General features: G+C 46.3%; 5 protein-coding genes across 5 annotated transcripts; 2 read left to right on the plus strand and 3 right to left on the minus strand.

The window, feature by feature from the left end:
• Positions 1 to 36: 36 nt before the first annotated feature.
• On the minus strand, positions 37 to 4718 carry F4822DRAFT_435119 (P-loop containing nucleoside triphosphate hydrolase protein; the record flags this gene model as incomplete). The annotated part of the gene is made up of 5 exons (XM_051462125.1): positions 37 to 688; positions 747 to 890; positions 946 to 1392; positions 1449 to 4450; positions 4506 to 4718. 5 exons carry the CDS (start codon positions 4716 to 4718, stop codon positions 37 to 39), a joined length of 4458 nt encoding a protein of 1485 aa, XP_051308515.1.
• A 350-nt stretch (positions 4719 to 5068) lies between these two features.
• F4822DRAFT_95497 (uncharacterized protein) lies at positions 5069 to 6513 on the minus strand. The gene is made up of 3 exons (XM_051464211.1): positions 6447 to 6513; positions 5969 to 6380; positions 5069 to 5856 (listed from the first exon to the last, which is right to left on the minus strand). The coding sequence occupies exons 2-3, from the start codon at positions 6332 to 6334 to the stop codon at positions 5335 to 5337; spliced, it is 888 nt and encodes a 295-aa protein (XP_051308516.1). The 5' UTR covers positions 6335 to 6380; positions 6447 to 6513; the 3' UTR covers positions 5069 to 5334.
• A 900-nt stretch (positions 6514 to 7413) lies between these two features.
• Positions 7414 to 9758, plus strand: F4822DRAFT_440819 (acid protease; the record flags this gene model as incomplete). Its single annotated transcript, XM_051462799.1, has 8 exons — positions 7414 to 7810; positions 7878 to 8039; positions 8129 to 8142; positions 8273 to 8342; positions 8414 to 8581; positions 8714 to 8808; positions 8866 to 9013; positions 9071 to 9758. The coding sequence occupies 8 exons, from the start codon at positions 7414 to 7416 to the stop codon at positions 9382 to 9384; spliced, it is 1368 nt and encodes a 455-aa protein (XP_051308517.1). The 3' UTR covers positions 9385 to 9758.
• A 2307-nt stretch (positions 9759 to 12065) lies between these two features.
• On the plus strand, positions 12066 to 14209 carry F4822DRAFT_95538 (bifunctional 6-phosphofructo-2-kinase/fructose-2,6-bisphosphate 2-phosphatase). Its single transcript, XM_051464212.1, has 3 exons — positions 12066 to 12262; positions 12344 to 13047; positions 13134 to 14209. The coding sequence occupies exons 1-3, from the start codon at positions 12157 to 12159 to the stop codon at positions 13680 to 13682; spliced, it is 1359 nt and encodes a 452-aa protein (XP_051308518.1). The 5' UTR covers positions 12066 to 12156; the 3' UTR covers positions 13683 to 14209.
• F4822DRAFT_95579 (uncharacterized protein) lies at positions 14046 to 15338 on the minus strand. The gene is made up of 2 exons (XM_051464213.1): positions 14779 to 15338; positions 14046 to 14718 (listed from the first exon to the last, which is right to left on the minus strand). The coding sequence occupies exons 1-2, from the start codon at positions 15037 to 15039 to the stop codon at positions 14413 to 14415; spliced, it is 567 nt and encodes a 188-aa protein (XP_051308519.1). The 5' UTR covers positions 15040 to 15338; the 3' UTR covers positions 14046 to 14412.
• Between the last annotated feature and the right edge of the window lie 640 nt (positions 15339 to 15978).

Consider the following 15978-nt stretch of genomic DNA (forward strand, 5'->3'; position numbering starts at 1 on the left):
TTGTCCAGCTTATGTTGAAGGGTAACTAGTACATACCTAGTAATCGACACTATGATTGCCCCTTGCGTCCATCTTTATCAACTTTCGTGGGGGGGCTGTTTTCACAATGCGCCCTTCGTGCAAAACGACTACCGTGTCGAAACCAAGTACCATATCCAATCTATGGCTGACCATAACAATCGTGTAGTGTTTAAACTCCTCCCTTATGATACTTTCCATTTCTCTGTCCGTGTCGCGGTCTACACTCGAACTAACCTCATCTAGGAGTAGGATACCACCCATCTCCACGCTTTTCTCTCCAAACTCTGCTTGTAATTGTTTCGATCTAACCCTTCGCCTTAAAATCGCACGCGCTAGATTAAACAGTTGTTTCTGGCCTCCTGATAGGATATCCGAAGACATGCCGGCTGCAAGGCCCCCGCGTTCCTCGACGAATTTCCAAAGCCTTACGGTCTCAAGGACCGCGCGACATTCATCTTTAGTTGAAGCCCCAAAGGGATCTAAGTTGGATTGGAAAGATGTGCCATCAGGTAGGAACACAGGCTCTTGGGGTACCGCAATGATACGCTGACGAAGAGTGGCACGATCGATTTTGTGGAGAGGAATATCGTCAATGGTAATTTTACCGGTGCATGATGCGGCGGGGTCGAGGAGGCGAAGAAGTAAGAGTATGATAGAAGATTTCCCACTGTATCAGGGAGCTCAACGTCAGTATTCATCATTCATAGAGTATCAGGAGGACCTACCTTCCACTTCGACCACAGATCGCGACCTTTTCACCAGGGGATATGGTAAATTCGAGGTTTTTCAGCGCCAAGTGCTTATGCTTTCCGCCATCAGTATCGTTGCCGTTATCTAACTCTTTAGAAGTCGCATCATCGTCATCATTCCTTTACCATGTTCAATTAGTCCTTTTTTTTAAGTAAAGGGGTAGCGAAAGCTTACGTGTAGGATGCGGAAACATTTTCAATCTGGATATTTCCTTTGATGGGCCACTCTGGTGGGGGTACAATGTCTTCCCCTTCCAGACTCTCGGACCGAACCCTCTCGCTAAAACTTTTCAGCCTACTAATGGCGCCAATTGATGTCTCTACTTGGGTGTACGTTTGCACGATATAAGAAAGGATGCCGCCGAAATCCATCATAGTAACCAAACTAGCGCCAGTGAATGCCGTGTTGAAACGGGACTGAGTCGCGAGAGTTACCACGACGAGTGCTAGTGCTGCGACAACAAGCCGAAGTATGAAACCAAGCCAGCGTTGGATCATGGCTAGAAGGTACGCGGGCCTTTGTGAGGTATCGAGGTAGTTATTGTTTAGGTCAATGCTATTCGCAACCCAACCAAAAGCGCGATAGGTTGCGATACCTTTGATTGTATCAATGAAATGCGAGCTGCCCCTTTTTGTTAGCACTGTTTCAACGGAATTTTTGATAATTAAATGACTTACTAAAGGGGACTTTTAGCTTCAAGATCCAGAAGTCGAATTTGACGAGATGTTCTGAGGTAGAACTTTTGGATGCCGTAAATAATTACGACTAAAAAGGGGTAAGTAATCGCGAGGAACGGCGACGAGGTGGCTATGACCGCAGCCATCCCTAGACACTGAAAGCTCAATACTATGAGATTTAAACAGGATTGAGGTAGCTCTCCGTCAATAAGTGTCATGTCCTGTGAAAAAAGATTCGTTGTGACACCAGTGTCGGTGGTAGTGAAGAAACTTAGGGGCGCATTGATAACTGTCTTTAGAGCTTCCTTATGTAGTCTGGCACCTGAAACTTGGATCATGGTCCTGAAGCAAGTCAAACAGACGAGCAGGAGAGAAACTAACGTTAGGGCTTGTAAAATCGTATATATACCGATATAGAACGGGTTCGACCGAAATGGGTGAGCGGACGTTACATCTTCGGACCAGAATTTCAGCCAGATCGTTGTAAAATTAGAGAAGAAGCCCCAACCTAGACCGAATAAGAGAAGAGCTGCGATGATAATATTGTCAATTCGTGAAAAGTAATGACGGTAAACGGCGATATCGCCTATCATCCGGGCTTGCTCTTCCGAGACGTTAGATTCCTTGCTGTTGGCTACGACTATGGTGGTTGGTGTTGGTTCCTTTTGGGTGTTGGATAGTTCGTCTGCTATGGACTGGACACCGTCGTTTGTTCCAGTAGTGTCTGATTCTTTGACCCCGAGGCTCTGAACGTAACTTTCATTTGCCATCAACTCGGGGAATGAACCTTGTTCTACTAAACTTCCATCCGAGCCGAGAGCAATAATATGATCTGCGAATGGTAAGTGTTTGATTGAATGGGTACATAGTACGACTGTCACGTTCCTTCGGCGAAGAAGTCCATCAGAAGAAAAAACCTTGCGGTAAACGTGATCCTCCGTGTTAGCGTCGAGACCGCTCAAAATATCATCAAATACGAGGAATGTTGAATCGAGATACAAAGCTCTGGCGATAGACACTCGTTGCTTCTGGCCGCCACTTAATGCGATACCATTACTCCCAACCTTTGTCTCGTCGCCAAGTGGTAGGAGAGCTAGATCGGGTTGTAGCATAGTAGCATCAATGACCTCGTTATATCGAACTTGGTCGAAATCTTCGAACCCCACAATATTTTCTCGTATTGTTGCATTCGATAAATATGGTATTTGATCGCAGTAACCAATTTTACGAGAACAGGATCCCATCGATAGTTGTCCATGCGCCACGGGAATCTCTCCTAACAGTGTATTGCATAGAGTGGATTTCCCCGATGCAATAGGCCCGACGACAATTGTAAGCTGGGAGCTTGGGATGTCGATATCGACATTTTTGAGAGACAATCTATCGGCGCTCCATCCAAAACTCCCTTCCGATATTTTTATCAAGGGTGAAGATGCAGCAGATCCCTCGCCCCTTATAGTTTCGCGTCCCATCAAATCTCCAATTGGCGATTTTGATACAGATTCGCGGAAGTCGAGACGGGCGTCTTGTTCTATGAACTTCTGTATCCTGCTTAAGCAGGCCAGGGCGTTAAGAAAGCCGGGGAATATCTGAAAGAGGAGGGATAGAGGTGTTGCTAACAGGATAATGTATGAGACTGATGTAAAGATAGTGGTCACGTCAAGATTTCGAGACGCGAATGCGAACGTCACAACAGGCGAAATGCAAAGTGGTATGTACCCGATGAAAGCGGACCAAACGATAACCATCCTGGACTTGGATCCAGATTTTAGCTCGTCTAAACGCATATTTTGAATGGACTCCTCAACTGGAGTAGCGAGGCCAGAGATCTTAAGGTGCTTCATTTGTCCAATGATATTTGCTGTTAGCCCTACCCTTTTTTGGATTTTCTCCATCCATGCCTTTTGTCGCGGGCCTATGACCCTCCCTAAGATGGTTGATAAGATGACGCAACATCCAACAACAACCAAGGGAGCAATAGATGAAACGCCGATTTGACGTGAAAGAAGCCAACACGATAAGCCAACTTGGATCGTGTTTGCCCAAAATTCGTGAATGTGTAGGCAGCCTCTGATGACTCGCTCAACATCTGCACTCATAAGAGTTAGCGCAGCCGAATCATCCGCAGCAGTGATCTTGGCTTCCGTTGTCTTTTTGTAGACTGCACTAGCGAGAGCACCTCGAGCCATGTACATAGCACGTTCCTGTAGGTACCAATATATTGCAGAGGATACTGCGATCCCAGGATAGATTAAGATCGTCGCGCCAATGAGGCCATACCCGACGTTGGGCGAGCTATCTTGTGGTGGTTGTTGGAGATAGTTCAACAATGTGTTGATAAGCAACGGTTGGCAGAATTGGAAAGCAGTCATGGCTATACGAGGGCCGATTGGAAGTAATAGTGGGACTGCTAGAGTCTCTGCGAGAGCTTTGGCAAGGCCATACTTTTGGTTAGGGCTTCTTAACGCGTCAACACACTCGGCAAGTTTCATCTGAAGATCTTTTGAGGCCATTCTTTGATCAAGTGGGTATAAGTCGTCAAGAGTCAAGACCTTCTTGTATCCAGTCAGAAACAGTTTGTTTAGCCATAGAAAAGCCCCAAGACCAAATAATCCGGTAGTCTCTTCGGGACTATGCTCTTTCGCATTCCAGCGGACCCATCTCGACTTGGGCAGCGACTCAAGAATCAAGAGGAGCGCTTTGACAGCAACAGAGGTGGTATGTAAACGCGAGAATATTATCTCGTCGTAGTTTGTTGACGCCAACCAGAGGGTACGGATCTGAGCAATGTCTAGGAGGATGGTAATGAAGAAATACACATTGAGCAGGTTCGACGGTCGCGGTGAACGAGAGTGCTCTAAGTGAGAGACTACACCCATACAAATAGCAGACACAAACGTCAACGCCGAGGAAGACACAAACAAAGCCTTAAAGTTCCGAGACTTGAGGGCGCTTAAGATAAGTAGCGACAATTGAATTATACCGTAAGTGCAAATAGCAACCTGGAATTTTAATCAGCGACGAGTTATATATTCAAAGGGGTGATGTTTCACGTACACATTTTATGCTTCTTAACAAAGCGCCTCCTGTGATTTCGGGTTTACGGGAGAGATATACAATTTGTGGAAGGCAAATGGCGATAAACACGGCGGCGGGAATGATCGTAAAAAAGATCTTTTCGAAGATAATGGTGAAATCGAAATCGCCTCGACATCCTTGGACTGCGGGACCGAACGCGTTGTCGTTGAGACACCCCGAGAAATCCATCATATTAACCTCTACTTGGGTCTTGTGGTGATTTCGAGTTACAACGATCGGGAAAAGAAAAAGGAAAGAAATCGAGCCATTTGAAATCTACTGAGGTAAACTACCGAAGAAATAAGGTTTTAGGTTAGGTACGTGTGTGAGAACGATCCTGCTAACTCATAGATTAGGTAGGTGCCTACCCATTGCTGGGTATAGATCGTATCGTAGGTTGAGTCATAATGTTGTTGTCGCGCCGCTAATGTCGCCATTGTTTAAATCAGTACATTCCTAGGTACCTAGGTACCCACTGTACTGTAGGTACTTATAGGGCATAATACTACCCTAACCCCAGGTCCCTTTACCCCTGTTCTACCCGATGCGATAGCGGATTTACTGAATAAGGATATAGCAGGGATTCGCGATCTCGCAAAATGACCTTAGTTTGGTAAAGCACAACGACACCAATTCGTTGTGATATTCTAGACAGCTGTAAATTATATCTATTAATCTATTAGGTATAGAATTAACGGTCTCTTGAATATGAATTCAACGGGTAATATACAGGATTGCAGGTAGGTAGGTAAGTACTTATCTTTCATCACCACTTTGCTCTAATGAATCTCGGGGTCTCGAAGTCAGACTAAGCCTTCGCCATAGATTTCTCCCAAGTCTCTGTAACAATATTCCAGTACCTTTCGCCATCGGTTCTCATGTGTGATACATGTGGACTATGTTCGAATAATTCTTTTCGCACCGCAAGCCCTTTTGCCGCGGCTTGTTCTGCATGCTTCTCCACATGCCTCCAATCCACCATGGCATCAGCCTTGCCATATACGTATGAACGATTTGTCTGTCTGATTAAGGCTAGGTCGTTATGGAGCCTTGAATTCTTGGAAAGGATATCTTCGCCAGCGATAAATTTCAGAGGCCTATACCAAACCCAAATCCAAGTAACGAATGCAACTACGAATGGTATCGCAACAAGCCGAAGGATACCTTTTCGAAAGTTGACCATGAAGACATTATACGATGTTCTAAAAGAATGCAACCCCGGACATGAATCGTATACTGCCGTATGGATGGGAAAATTCCGGCCTGTTTGAGATCGGAATAGTTCGTATAGTGTCCGCGTACTGGCCAAACCACCGTTTGAAAATACGTGCTGTATATGAATTAGATTTTATTCGGCCGCTTAACCTACTATGTTATTCTATGAACTTGTATCCTCGTTCGAGGTACAAGTATAGAGAAGTGACGATGGGTTCAATACATACCACAAGGATTTCGGGTCGCGCGGGTGAAGCCGACAAGGCTCCTGAATCAATTTGAGACCGGATGTATTCAAGGGCAGGCACAACGGTTTTCTCTGCCTCTGATGGGGAGGCCAGATGCTTGAAGAAAAATCTAACTAGTAGAATCTTCGATGTAGGATATATGACTTGGTAGCGTGTAATATATTTGGCAATATGTAAGTCTCGGGCGTCCATCCACGATGCAATAAGAATGAGTTTCGGCGTTTTCCGGTCGGAAGATTCCTGTGTAGCAGCCGTCTCGGGTTCATAGAAATATACATGTGGTGATATCTTTGTCATCATCGACAGTTGCTTAGCCGCGGTTGTTGTAGGTTGATTAGATGCCATTTTGCATAGGTGATTTGAGAAGTAGGTATGATCCTACTTGCATGATCTTGAGATGTAGAATTGTTGCACTAAGTAAACCTAAGAGCAAAGAAAAGAGGCAGCTATGCCTCACCTTGATATTTGTATTACATTACCTTGATGCATCAAGGGATGGGATGGTCTTGCCATTTGGACTTACGCCATGGTAGTAGCTGCGGCACAATTCATATTCCGGGCAAGTTCAATCAACGGCTACAACGGCAGTTCAAGTCGCCGACAGTTGCCTTACGTAATATAAAAATGCTGTTCTCCACCTGAAACGCACGGATAGTTACGTTAGCGTGGGGCATATATTTCTGTAGGCGCCCCTATAAACGTATCGGAGTTGCGTTTGTATTTGACCGAATCGTCACGTTGCGGCGGGCGCAGAAGAGACCTTATCTTGCAGATTAAGATCGATCACGTCGCACAATCCCACCACAAGACAGGTTGCGTTTTACTGTGTGAGTTCCGTGATAAGAAAGATTTAAGAGGGCGGCATAGAAAATGAAACCTTCACTTCATCATCACTCGTTCATCTACCAAGGAAGCATCCTAACTATATATAAGTAGCTCGATGGAGCAACATTTGGTTCAATTGGCCTCAATATCTTCTATAATACCTTTGACACGGATATAGGCTCGTTCGATCTAAGAAGAAATGCATCGCCCAGTATTCCCTCGGCATTGGTTGACATCTCTAAACTCGTTCGTTTCATCTTGCCTTTCTCGAATCAGTCAACCCATATCAGGAGAGAGGACGAAGGCCGCCTACATCTGGCATGACCTTCCACCGTATACGTAAATCTACCTGCTGTGAGCCGCTATGGGCTTCCTAGTTCCACAGTACTACATGAGGAGACTGGTATATTTACTTCTTTGTGTCTTGTTGAAGATGTGTTTGTATTGTATAGCCCGATAGCAAAGTTGATATCTCCTTGCGCTTGTATGAAGGTTCGCTTATTTATATATGCCTTCGTACCCTCATCTACCTAGCTTGACTCCCCTGGACTAGTATCAGCTTGTACTTGAACTTCTAATAAATCCCCATTGTCTCCGAGATGTTTCTTAATCTTAGTTTCTTTGGGCTAGCAGTCGTCTCTCTTGCCACTCCACTTTCTACAAAGTCGTCTGGTCTCGGCAATATTCATCATGGGGATATCATTCATTCACTTTCTCTTCCAGGATTCCAATTCCGTCGCGTGAAACCGCTTACGACGGTTGCCACCGAGAGGAAGATTCAAAACCACCTGGAGCTGAGACGTCTACCTCGTGGTGATGCGCCCACGTCACAACGCTCCGCCGCGGCCCTTTTTGGCCAGATTCAACGTAATAGTGGTGGAAATGGCTACGAAAATGTATCTGCTGTTAACCACTATGCTGTGGAGTATTCAGTACGAGCCTTCTTCAATAAGATATCCATGGATGTTATCATTGACTCCGGGTCAGCCGATACTTGTACGTCCCCAGAATCAGCTTCATTAGCCCTTGTCTTAAAAACTGATATGTTATTTACTTCAAAAAGGGGTTAGAGCCCCTGATTTTATCTGTAGGAATAATCTCAATAAGACTCTTCCACAGGAGACCTGTGGTCTGGGCCCGTCTTTTGCGGGAAATTTCACCGGTCGACCCATCCATGACCAGCATTTTACCGTGAAATATGGAGATGGTGAGAGTGTACAGGGCAGTGAGTGAGATTTCGAGTTAAAATCTCTGACAAGACCTTCATCATTTCTTACGGGGTATCGAGTCACTAAGTGCTAACTTTCGAGATAGGGTTGGGATATATGGTGAGTAGCATTCGCTGGTTCCCTAAGCCTGTAAATAGATATTATGGACAGGTTTCTATGCCCGAGACGATGGTGATCTTCAACTTCATACGAGTATGGCTTTTGTTTAACTTAAATCTCCCGTGTATAGGACGTCGCATTCGCCGGTATAAACGTTTTCAGGCAAGAAATAGCCCTTGCGACCCAGGGAACATGGCATGGTTAGTTGAATACTTAACCCTTCATGATCTTTTCGCTGTCGCCCCAAAGAGATACTGATTCTTGATGGTAGGGAACAATGTTACTTCAGGGGTTCTTGGACTTGCATATCCATCTCTGACAAACGCTTATTGGGGTAATGATCTCAATAATGATGACCAGTATCTCTCTGCTCCTTATTCGCCTCTCTTTACTTCGATGGTCCGAAAAGGGTTAACTGCACCGTGCTGGGCTATCGCTCGTATGTCATTCCGTATCATTCGTTTGTCTCTCAAAGTGGTGGGCTCCCCCCCCTTCTACTTATGAGAGATAGGATATCCCTTATGATAATCCTCGAAACGAATGGATGATGGCTAATACACCTAAACTCAAGTGGCCAGGAATTCTTCACTAGGGTCTATCAGTATCGGCGGAATGCCACCGGTTGATATTAGCAAGAGTGATTATGACACAACCCCTATTCTTATTGTAAGTCAATACTCTGCAATGGCCCTGCTACGGCCGTCTTGTTGATTGACCGTCTAGTTGGATATAATCCATCGAGATAGCACAAATTGGCAGCCGTCTTTCTATACAGTCGTTCCGACAGGATTTCACTTTGGACAGACTACAGTGCATGGTCAATATCCATTCATTTTAGACACGGCTACGACTCTGATCTACCTGCCACCAGGTAAGTGATTGTGAATTAGGTAACTTTCGAAATGCTTTGGCTGATGCGTGACCATAGATATGGCAGACGCAGTCAACGCGCAATTTGATCCACCAGCGATATATTTCGGGTATTATGGTTCCTATTTCACAAACTGTGATGCTACTCCCCCGAGCTTCGGAGTCCAGATTGGGGAAACCATCTTTTGGGTGAATCCTAAGGACCTCATAAATACGGAGGATAGAGATCCCGACACAGGCTTGTGTCAAACTGGAATTAATAATGGAGGAACTGGGCCCTACATCCTAGGCATCACATTTTTGACCAATGTTGTGGTATCGATGGACGTTGGTTCTGGTCAAGTTGGGTTTTGGAGTCATCAATTCTACTAAGACAGGCATTCTCGCGGTAATGAGTGAAAGTCCTAGATGGTGTCAAAATTGTTATGATTTTCATGAAGAGATATAGGAAAATCGCTCAGGCTAAGAGGCATAAAATACTCTATATGTTCAAGGGTACCTTGGTAAATACCTGCAACATGATACAGTTATTCCCTATGCGCTAATAAAAATGGCGCTGATTCGTTCTGTAATCGGGCGGTTTGACACCCTAATACTGAAGAGGGGCGCTGAGTCCCAGGGTTGTTAAGGCAAAAACATCGCTAGAGCGCATCGTTAGCTTTGAACGTATTTATGGATCCAATCCAGTATAAGGTGCGGGTCCGATCATGGGAGGTTTAGCGCTCTAGTACATCTTTAGTGCTCCTCCCGCGCTTTCACGTGCTGTAAATGGTTGCGACCGAACTCGGTCTGCCCCTCCAAGATTAAGCTCTTTCAATTTCGATAAATATTTTGTCTTCTCGCAATAATACCTATCTTCGTCATAATCTATCGTGTTGAAGACAACACCATTTTCCTAGTCGCTCTAGGCCCTACAGATGATCTACCTTTGAAACAATCCTCCGACGTGAATCCCGCATTGCGAGTAGATGTCGAGACGACCATACGAACCGGGCGCTGTCGATCGGGACGATATTTGAGGGGGATCTGGGTACGGGAGTCTTAGGATCTGGATAAGACAGTCCTATTTATCGTGATCAAATCTAAACGCGATAAACTCGATTATCCCGAACCGTTACGATGAGGGGTGTCATTGCAGGCGGCCGAGCGAATCGGGGCCATGCCTGGAGTTTTTCCAAGGTCAGTAATGTTGTCTTGTTTCTTGACCTGTATATTCCTTTGTCCAACCATACGGTCCGAGGAAATACACTACCACGGGCGGCCAACCCAAAAGTTTTGGAGCGTAGGAGATACGACGCACCACAATGGTTGCCAACTGATACCAAGTATGGCATTGTATTGCCTAATGGATTGATTGGTATAAATATGAGGACGTGGTCGCAATTAATAGTTGGTTGGACTGCAATCAGCGAATGGTCAAGTGGGCATTTGCTGCCTTGAGGATACACTATGAGTGTCCTTGCTCAAGATGAGCTGGACGAGTAACCAAAAATATGCCCGCTGCTTCAATAGGCATGAAAGGGCTTATCGGCGGTTTCATGTCCCTTCATTCCATATTACACTGTCTCCTGATTCGGGGAGGCACCTTGGTGGCTGAATTGAAAAGCCATGCTATGTCGTGGCACCGACTACTCTGGCGCTCTGGTTGATTTCATCGGCAATAATTCTGGCCGCTGAAGATGCCGACAATCTTCCCAAGTGGGACATGGATAGTGAACCATCGGGAGGACTCGGTTGCGGTCGGGCGGGTTTATTGTATTAACCTGTCGGGTAAGCAGTTGGATTTCGCGGGAAGACGTCCGATGCCGAGGGAATCATCTATGAATTCCGGTATTCAAGTGATACAGAAAGAAGTCCTATGTGTTTCCTATGTGGTCCTTCATGATCATGCATACATCCGATCGATATTCTGTAACAAACTGATATTGTTACTACCCGAGTGGATTCTTCTACGACCCTACTTTTCTCTCTTCTCTTCCTGGTTCTTTTCTTGGGAGTTGGAGCATAAAATATATGCTTTTGGGAGAGAAAATAGACAACCGAGTAGACATAATCTAAGTAGATGTTAAAAAGAGAATGAATAAAAGGTGAAAAAAAAAAGGAACAGGATGCAAAAGGAAAAGATAGTTGAAACTATCAAGCTTTTTGTATTAGTCGCATGACGGATAGCTAGGTTTGCAGATTTTCTGCTCATCAGACCTTCAGCTAGGTCAATGAATTATACCAAAGATGGTTATCCGACAAGGCAGTGAAGGTACCGGATCTGTACAGCTGAAGACCTAGGTGCTTCTTGGTTGCTCTTGGCCTTTTTTTCCCTTCTTCTTTCTAGCCCCTCTTTCCTATTCCCCACTTTTTTGCCCCGCTGCCCCGATACAAAAGATACAAGCGGGTGCCATTGCCCAATAGGGTTCCTTTTTCGGGTGCTTCAAGAGTCTCTTCTGAGGGGCGAGGGCGCTGTTTCTCCCTATAACTCCCTGTCAATGCGGGGTGTTGCCGGCTTCCAGATTTTTAAAGCTACCCCGGTTGGCCATTTTTTGTACTGTCAGGACCCTGGCTACCCTGACTTGCGCTGTTGCTTGTTCCTGAGAATCCCGGTGGTGTACCCAACCATGCACCCAATCAGTGCTATTCTCCAGTGGTGGTGACGGAATCTCATGCATCACCGCAACTTTTCTTCTCTTGATCTTCCCTTTCTGCCTTCTGCATGCAACACTACCTCTATTATACCACACTGCACTACATATTCAAATTGATTCGATTTCAATTTGATCCAAGTTTACACCACACAATAGTACACGAGCAGACAAAATATACACACATACTACACTCTTTTTTACACACTACACCATACCACACACGCTACTTCTACTACGTACACCTCTTCTACAAACCACATTGTTCAAAAAGGGAATATACTCCTCTTTTTTCCCCTTGCCGGCTGTTCTTAGTGTTGAACACCTGACTAGACAAGGAAGCTCGTCATATCCAATCCCTTTCCCCCGATATCTCGATCTATTCCTTGTTCTTGGCCTGAATTTTCATATACTCCATTCTCCATTCTATACCACTCATTGCCTCACATGCTCCCGCTTCGGACGCCCATGCCCACGTCATTGTCTTTGTCGTATCGGAAAGTAGGAAACCATGGCACCGAAAACTAACGGCCGTGTCGTCCAGGTTGAGGACACCAAGATCTGCGTTGTTATGGTTGGTTTACCTGCACGAGGGAAGAGCTACATAGCACAAAAAGGTACATATTTCTGATAATTTCCGTTCCAATAGTATACCAATTCTCTTCCCCCCCTGCTAATTTTGTCCTACTCGTTCATAGCCCAGCGCTACCTTCAATGGCTCTCGGTCGACGCCAAGACCTTCAATGTCGGCAACTACCGGCGTCACGATGCCCCCCAACCACCAGCTGACTTCTTCGATACGAGCAATGCTGAAGGCGAACGGAGACGTCGAGTTGCCGCTGAGGCGGCTATATCCGATATGCTGGGTTGGTTTCGCCAGGGCGGTGTGATTGGAATTCTCGATGCTACCAACTCAACCAAAGAGCGACGAAAATGGGTTTACGACACATGCACACGCGAGGGAATTGAAGTGCTGTTTGTCGAGTCCAAATGCGATGACGAGAACCTCATCATGGGCAATATTCGAGATGTCAAAACCACTAGTCCTGACTACAAAGGCCAGGATCCGGAAAAAGCAGCCTTGGATTTTCGTAACCGGATAAAGAATTATGAAAAGGTGTACAAATCGATCGACGCCGACGGTGACGAGAATCAATACACCTACCTCAAGATTATGGACGTCGGTTCCCAAGTCATAATCAACCGTATTCAAGACTACCTACAAAGCCGGGTAGTCTACTACCTTATGAACCTTCATATTCGGCCGAGGTCGGTATGGCTTTCGAGACATGGCGAATCTCTGTACAACCTCTATGGACGAATCGGGGGCGACGCGGAGCTGTCCCCACGAGGACATCAATACGCTAAGAAATTACCTGAGTTGGTTCGTCAATCTGTTGGTGTAAGTTGAAACCTGTCTAGCATTTTCCGCCCTTACCCGAATATGTTTCGTAACCTTTGCCGATGACGAATCTCACGATTTGGTAGGATGACCGACCCCTAACGGTGTGGACCTCGACCCTCAAACGTACGATACAGACGGCCCGTTTCCTACCCGAGAACTACAACCAGCTGCAATGGAAGGCTTTGGACGAACTTGATGCGGGTGTTTGCGACGGCATGACATACCAGGAGATCAAAGACGTTTATCCAGAGGACTTCGTGGCACGTGATGAGGACAAGTACAATTACCGCTACCGTGGTGGTGAGTCTTACCGCGATGTTGTTATTCGACTCGAACCCATTATCATGGAACTCGAGCGGTCCGAGGATATTCTCATCGTCACCCACCAGGCCATCCTCCGATGCATATATGCGTATTTCATGAAGAAGGACCAGTCCCGCAGCCCCTGGATGAATGTCCCGCTCCACTGCTTGATCAAGCTCACTCCACGTGCATACGGTACCGACGAAGAGAGATATCAAGCCGATATTCCTGCCGTCAGCACGTGGCGCGGCAAGGGTAGCACTGCGAAACACGAGGATCCCGTGCCGGAGGCGAACCTCGGATTTTCTCCTACAGCAGCCGTTCATTAAGCACCTACCGAAATACCTTAAGTATTCTAGGTGCTTGGGCCCGAAGGCCTTCTAATACTTCGGCAGAGACAGAAGTGGTGCGATGTAACGCTATGCACGAGTTATGAATCCAGGGGAAGGGCACGTCAACAATTAGCAATTTAGACATTGCAATGGGCTAATTCAAGGCGCATGAATGGGAACTATACACGTAACCGTAACGGTGTGTTTTAACAGCCGGCTTTGTGGATAAAAGAAATTCACCGCATATTAATATAGAGTGGGGGGTCGGACTCCTCGCATGAAAATTAACCGTGACGAGTTTATGTATATCTATTCCAAGGATACCTTGCCGGATCGATGACTACGATTCATGATCACGTTAAATTATGTTTTTTATTTGCAATGACCGACGTATTGTGTTAGATATGAGAGGCACGTCGCTTCAAAATCTCTACTAAAAAGTGAATGGCATGGACAATGAGTTAAAAGTGAGATACGATTATTTAAGGGGACTAGACTAGACTAGACCGAAGCATGTCGAATACTAAGTCTTGTTCTCTTCTTGTTCTTCTACTTCACAGGTACACATCACGCTACGAAAGCTTCAAGATGTGAAGGTTTATAAATATGAATATACACTACTCCTTTATCTTATTCGCCATGTCACTGTGCCGCCACAACCACCGCCCTACCACCGACCATAACCTAATTGTTCCCTCCTAGAAATAGTTACACACGAACAGACACACTAGCAGACGTCATAGTCAGGCAGACTACTGCCCTGGTAGACGAACCCAGCCTGCCACTGAGGTGCGTCAGCGCCGACGATCGTACCGATCTGACCGTTAGCGACACACAGAGACTCGGCATTAACGAGCTCATTGGCTACAAAGGTAGTGTCGGTGCTTAGCTGCTGGCATAGAGAGCAGAAGAAGCCCCAACAGGTACCGTACTGGAATGTCAGGCACGCATTGGTGGCTACTATGAGAGGTTGGTCCAGCGCGAGAACCTCATCGATGATGGTATTGCAGTCAGAGTCGGCGGGGACAGGGTTCTAACGTAGAGGGATTCGTTAGTAGGAGAACATGAGAGTGTAACAAAAAGGAAGGCGTACCGAGTTTCTGCACTCATAGAAGTTGCCAGCAGGAGACTGGCGCGATGACAAGGCTGCAGCCGGGGTGGTCTTCGAGTCTACTTGGATAAGGGTTTCAGGAAGTTGCTTCAAGTCCACCTTATCAAGTTTCAACGAGGGATGAGCCGTGCCCGATTCGTAGGACGATCGAGACCATCGTGCTTGTCTCTTAGCACGTTCCGAGCCTTCCGCTACGGAGACGGTAAGGCCGGCGATCAAAGATAGAAAAAAGACTGGTTTCATGGTGGCAGAAAGTTGAAGTTGAATTGCGTGATGAGGAATGATCGACAATGGCTGAAATTTCCGGGGAAATGATACGACATCTTTCCCAGCTGGAAGAAAAAGGCATACACTTTTATACCGTGCCCCACGAACATATCACGCGGTTAACCTGCAGGGAGACAGTGAGCAGATGGGAATCAACTCCGACGAATGTGGTAACCTCAAGCCTTAGGACCTGCCTCATGAGGCGTTGGGCGTTCTCGCCCTGATGGCCAGATAGGGGTTCGTGGTCGAGACCCGATCGCAGTTCAGCTCTAGTTGATCTAGAGACAGATTATGATGTCCATATCCATGTTTCCCTCAGGCGATGGATATGCCGGGCATACCAGTCTGAATCCTCTATGACCTAAGCCTCGCACCCCCTAGCACCGACCAATAGAGTTGGGGTTGCTCAGCAGCTTGTCAGGCGCCGAGCTCCACCTCAGCCGTTGCTATCACGTCCCCATCCCGTATCCTTGTAGAAGTCTTCCACAAAATACCACAGAAGGCGGACGAGTCCGAGTGTCGGCCGTGATACGACATAGTCCAAGAAATAGTTTGAGCTTACTGTCGCCTTACAGCTACCACATTGAGACGCCTCTTCGCGACGCTGTCACATCGCGTTGTAACGTGGTAGCAATGCTCAAATCCAATAGGACTAAGACACGGGAAATGGATACGGGGAGAGGGGGGGTAATAGTTCGGCTGTTGATGAACCTGATCCGCGAACATTGGAATGGGCTGAGGCTTATAAAGCCCTGTCCCAGATAGCGCTTTATCATTTCCAGTAAGAAATACATAAGGAAACTGCCCGGCAGTATGAATTCGTACGAGATCAACCTAAGCGATCTAGTTGTAACTGCATAGAATTACCTGAGAGAACCTGGATGGCGGATATACTCCCTCATAGTATGGGATTTT

Source organism: Hypoxylon trugodes (assembly GCF_022578975.1).
Source record: "Hypoxylon trugodes strain CBS 135444 unplaced genomic scaffold F4822scaffold_13, whole genome shotgun sequence".
NCBI classification, from domain to species: Eukaryota; Fungi; Ascomycota; class Sordariomycetes; order Xylariales; family Hypoxylaceae; genus Hypoxylon; species Hypoxylon trugodes.

Excerpts from the sequence above, each read along its gene's own strand:
- F4822DRAFT_95497 (XM_051464211.1), bottom strand. The coding sequence starts at position 6,334 with ATGGCATCTAATCAACCTACAACAACCGCGGCTAAGCAACTGTCGATG. Across the intron at positions 5,857-5,968 it reads CGCGACCCGAAATCCTTGTG|CACGTATTTTCAAACGGTGG; the intron begins GTATGTATTGAA and ends ATTCATATACAG.
- F4822DRAFT_95538 (XM_051464212.1), top strand. The coding sequence starts at position 12,157 with ATGGCACCGAAAACTAACGGCCGTGTCGTCCAGGTTGAGGACACCAAG. Across the intron at positions 12,263-12,343 it reads GAGCTACATAGCACAAAAAG|CCCAGCGCTACCTTCAATGG; the intron begins GTACATATTTCT and ends ACTCGTTCATAG. Across the intron at positions 13,048-13,133 it reads TGGTTCGTCAATCTGTTGGT|GATGACCGACCCCTAACGGT; the intron begins GTAAGTTGAAAC and ends ACGATTTGGTAG.
- F4822DRAFT_95579 (XM_051464213.1), bottom strand. The coding sequence starts at position 15,039 with ATGAAACCAGTCTTTTTTCTATCTTTGATCGCCGGCCTTACCGTCTCC. Across the intron at positions 14,719-14,778 it reads TCTATGAGTGCAGAAACTCG|AACCCTGTCCCCGCCGACTC; the intron begins GTACGCCTTCCT and ends CCTCTACGTTAG.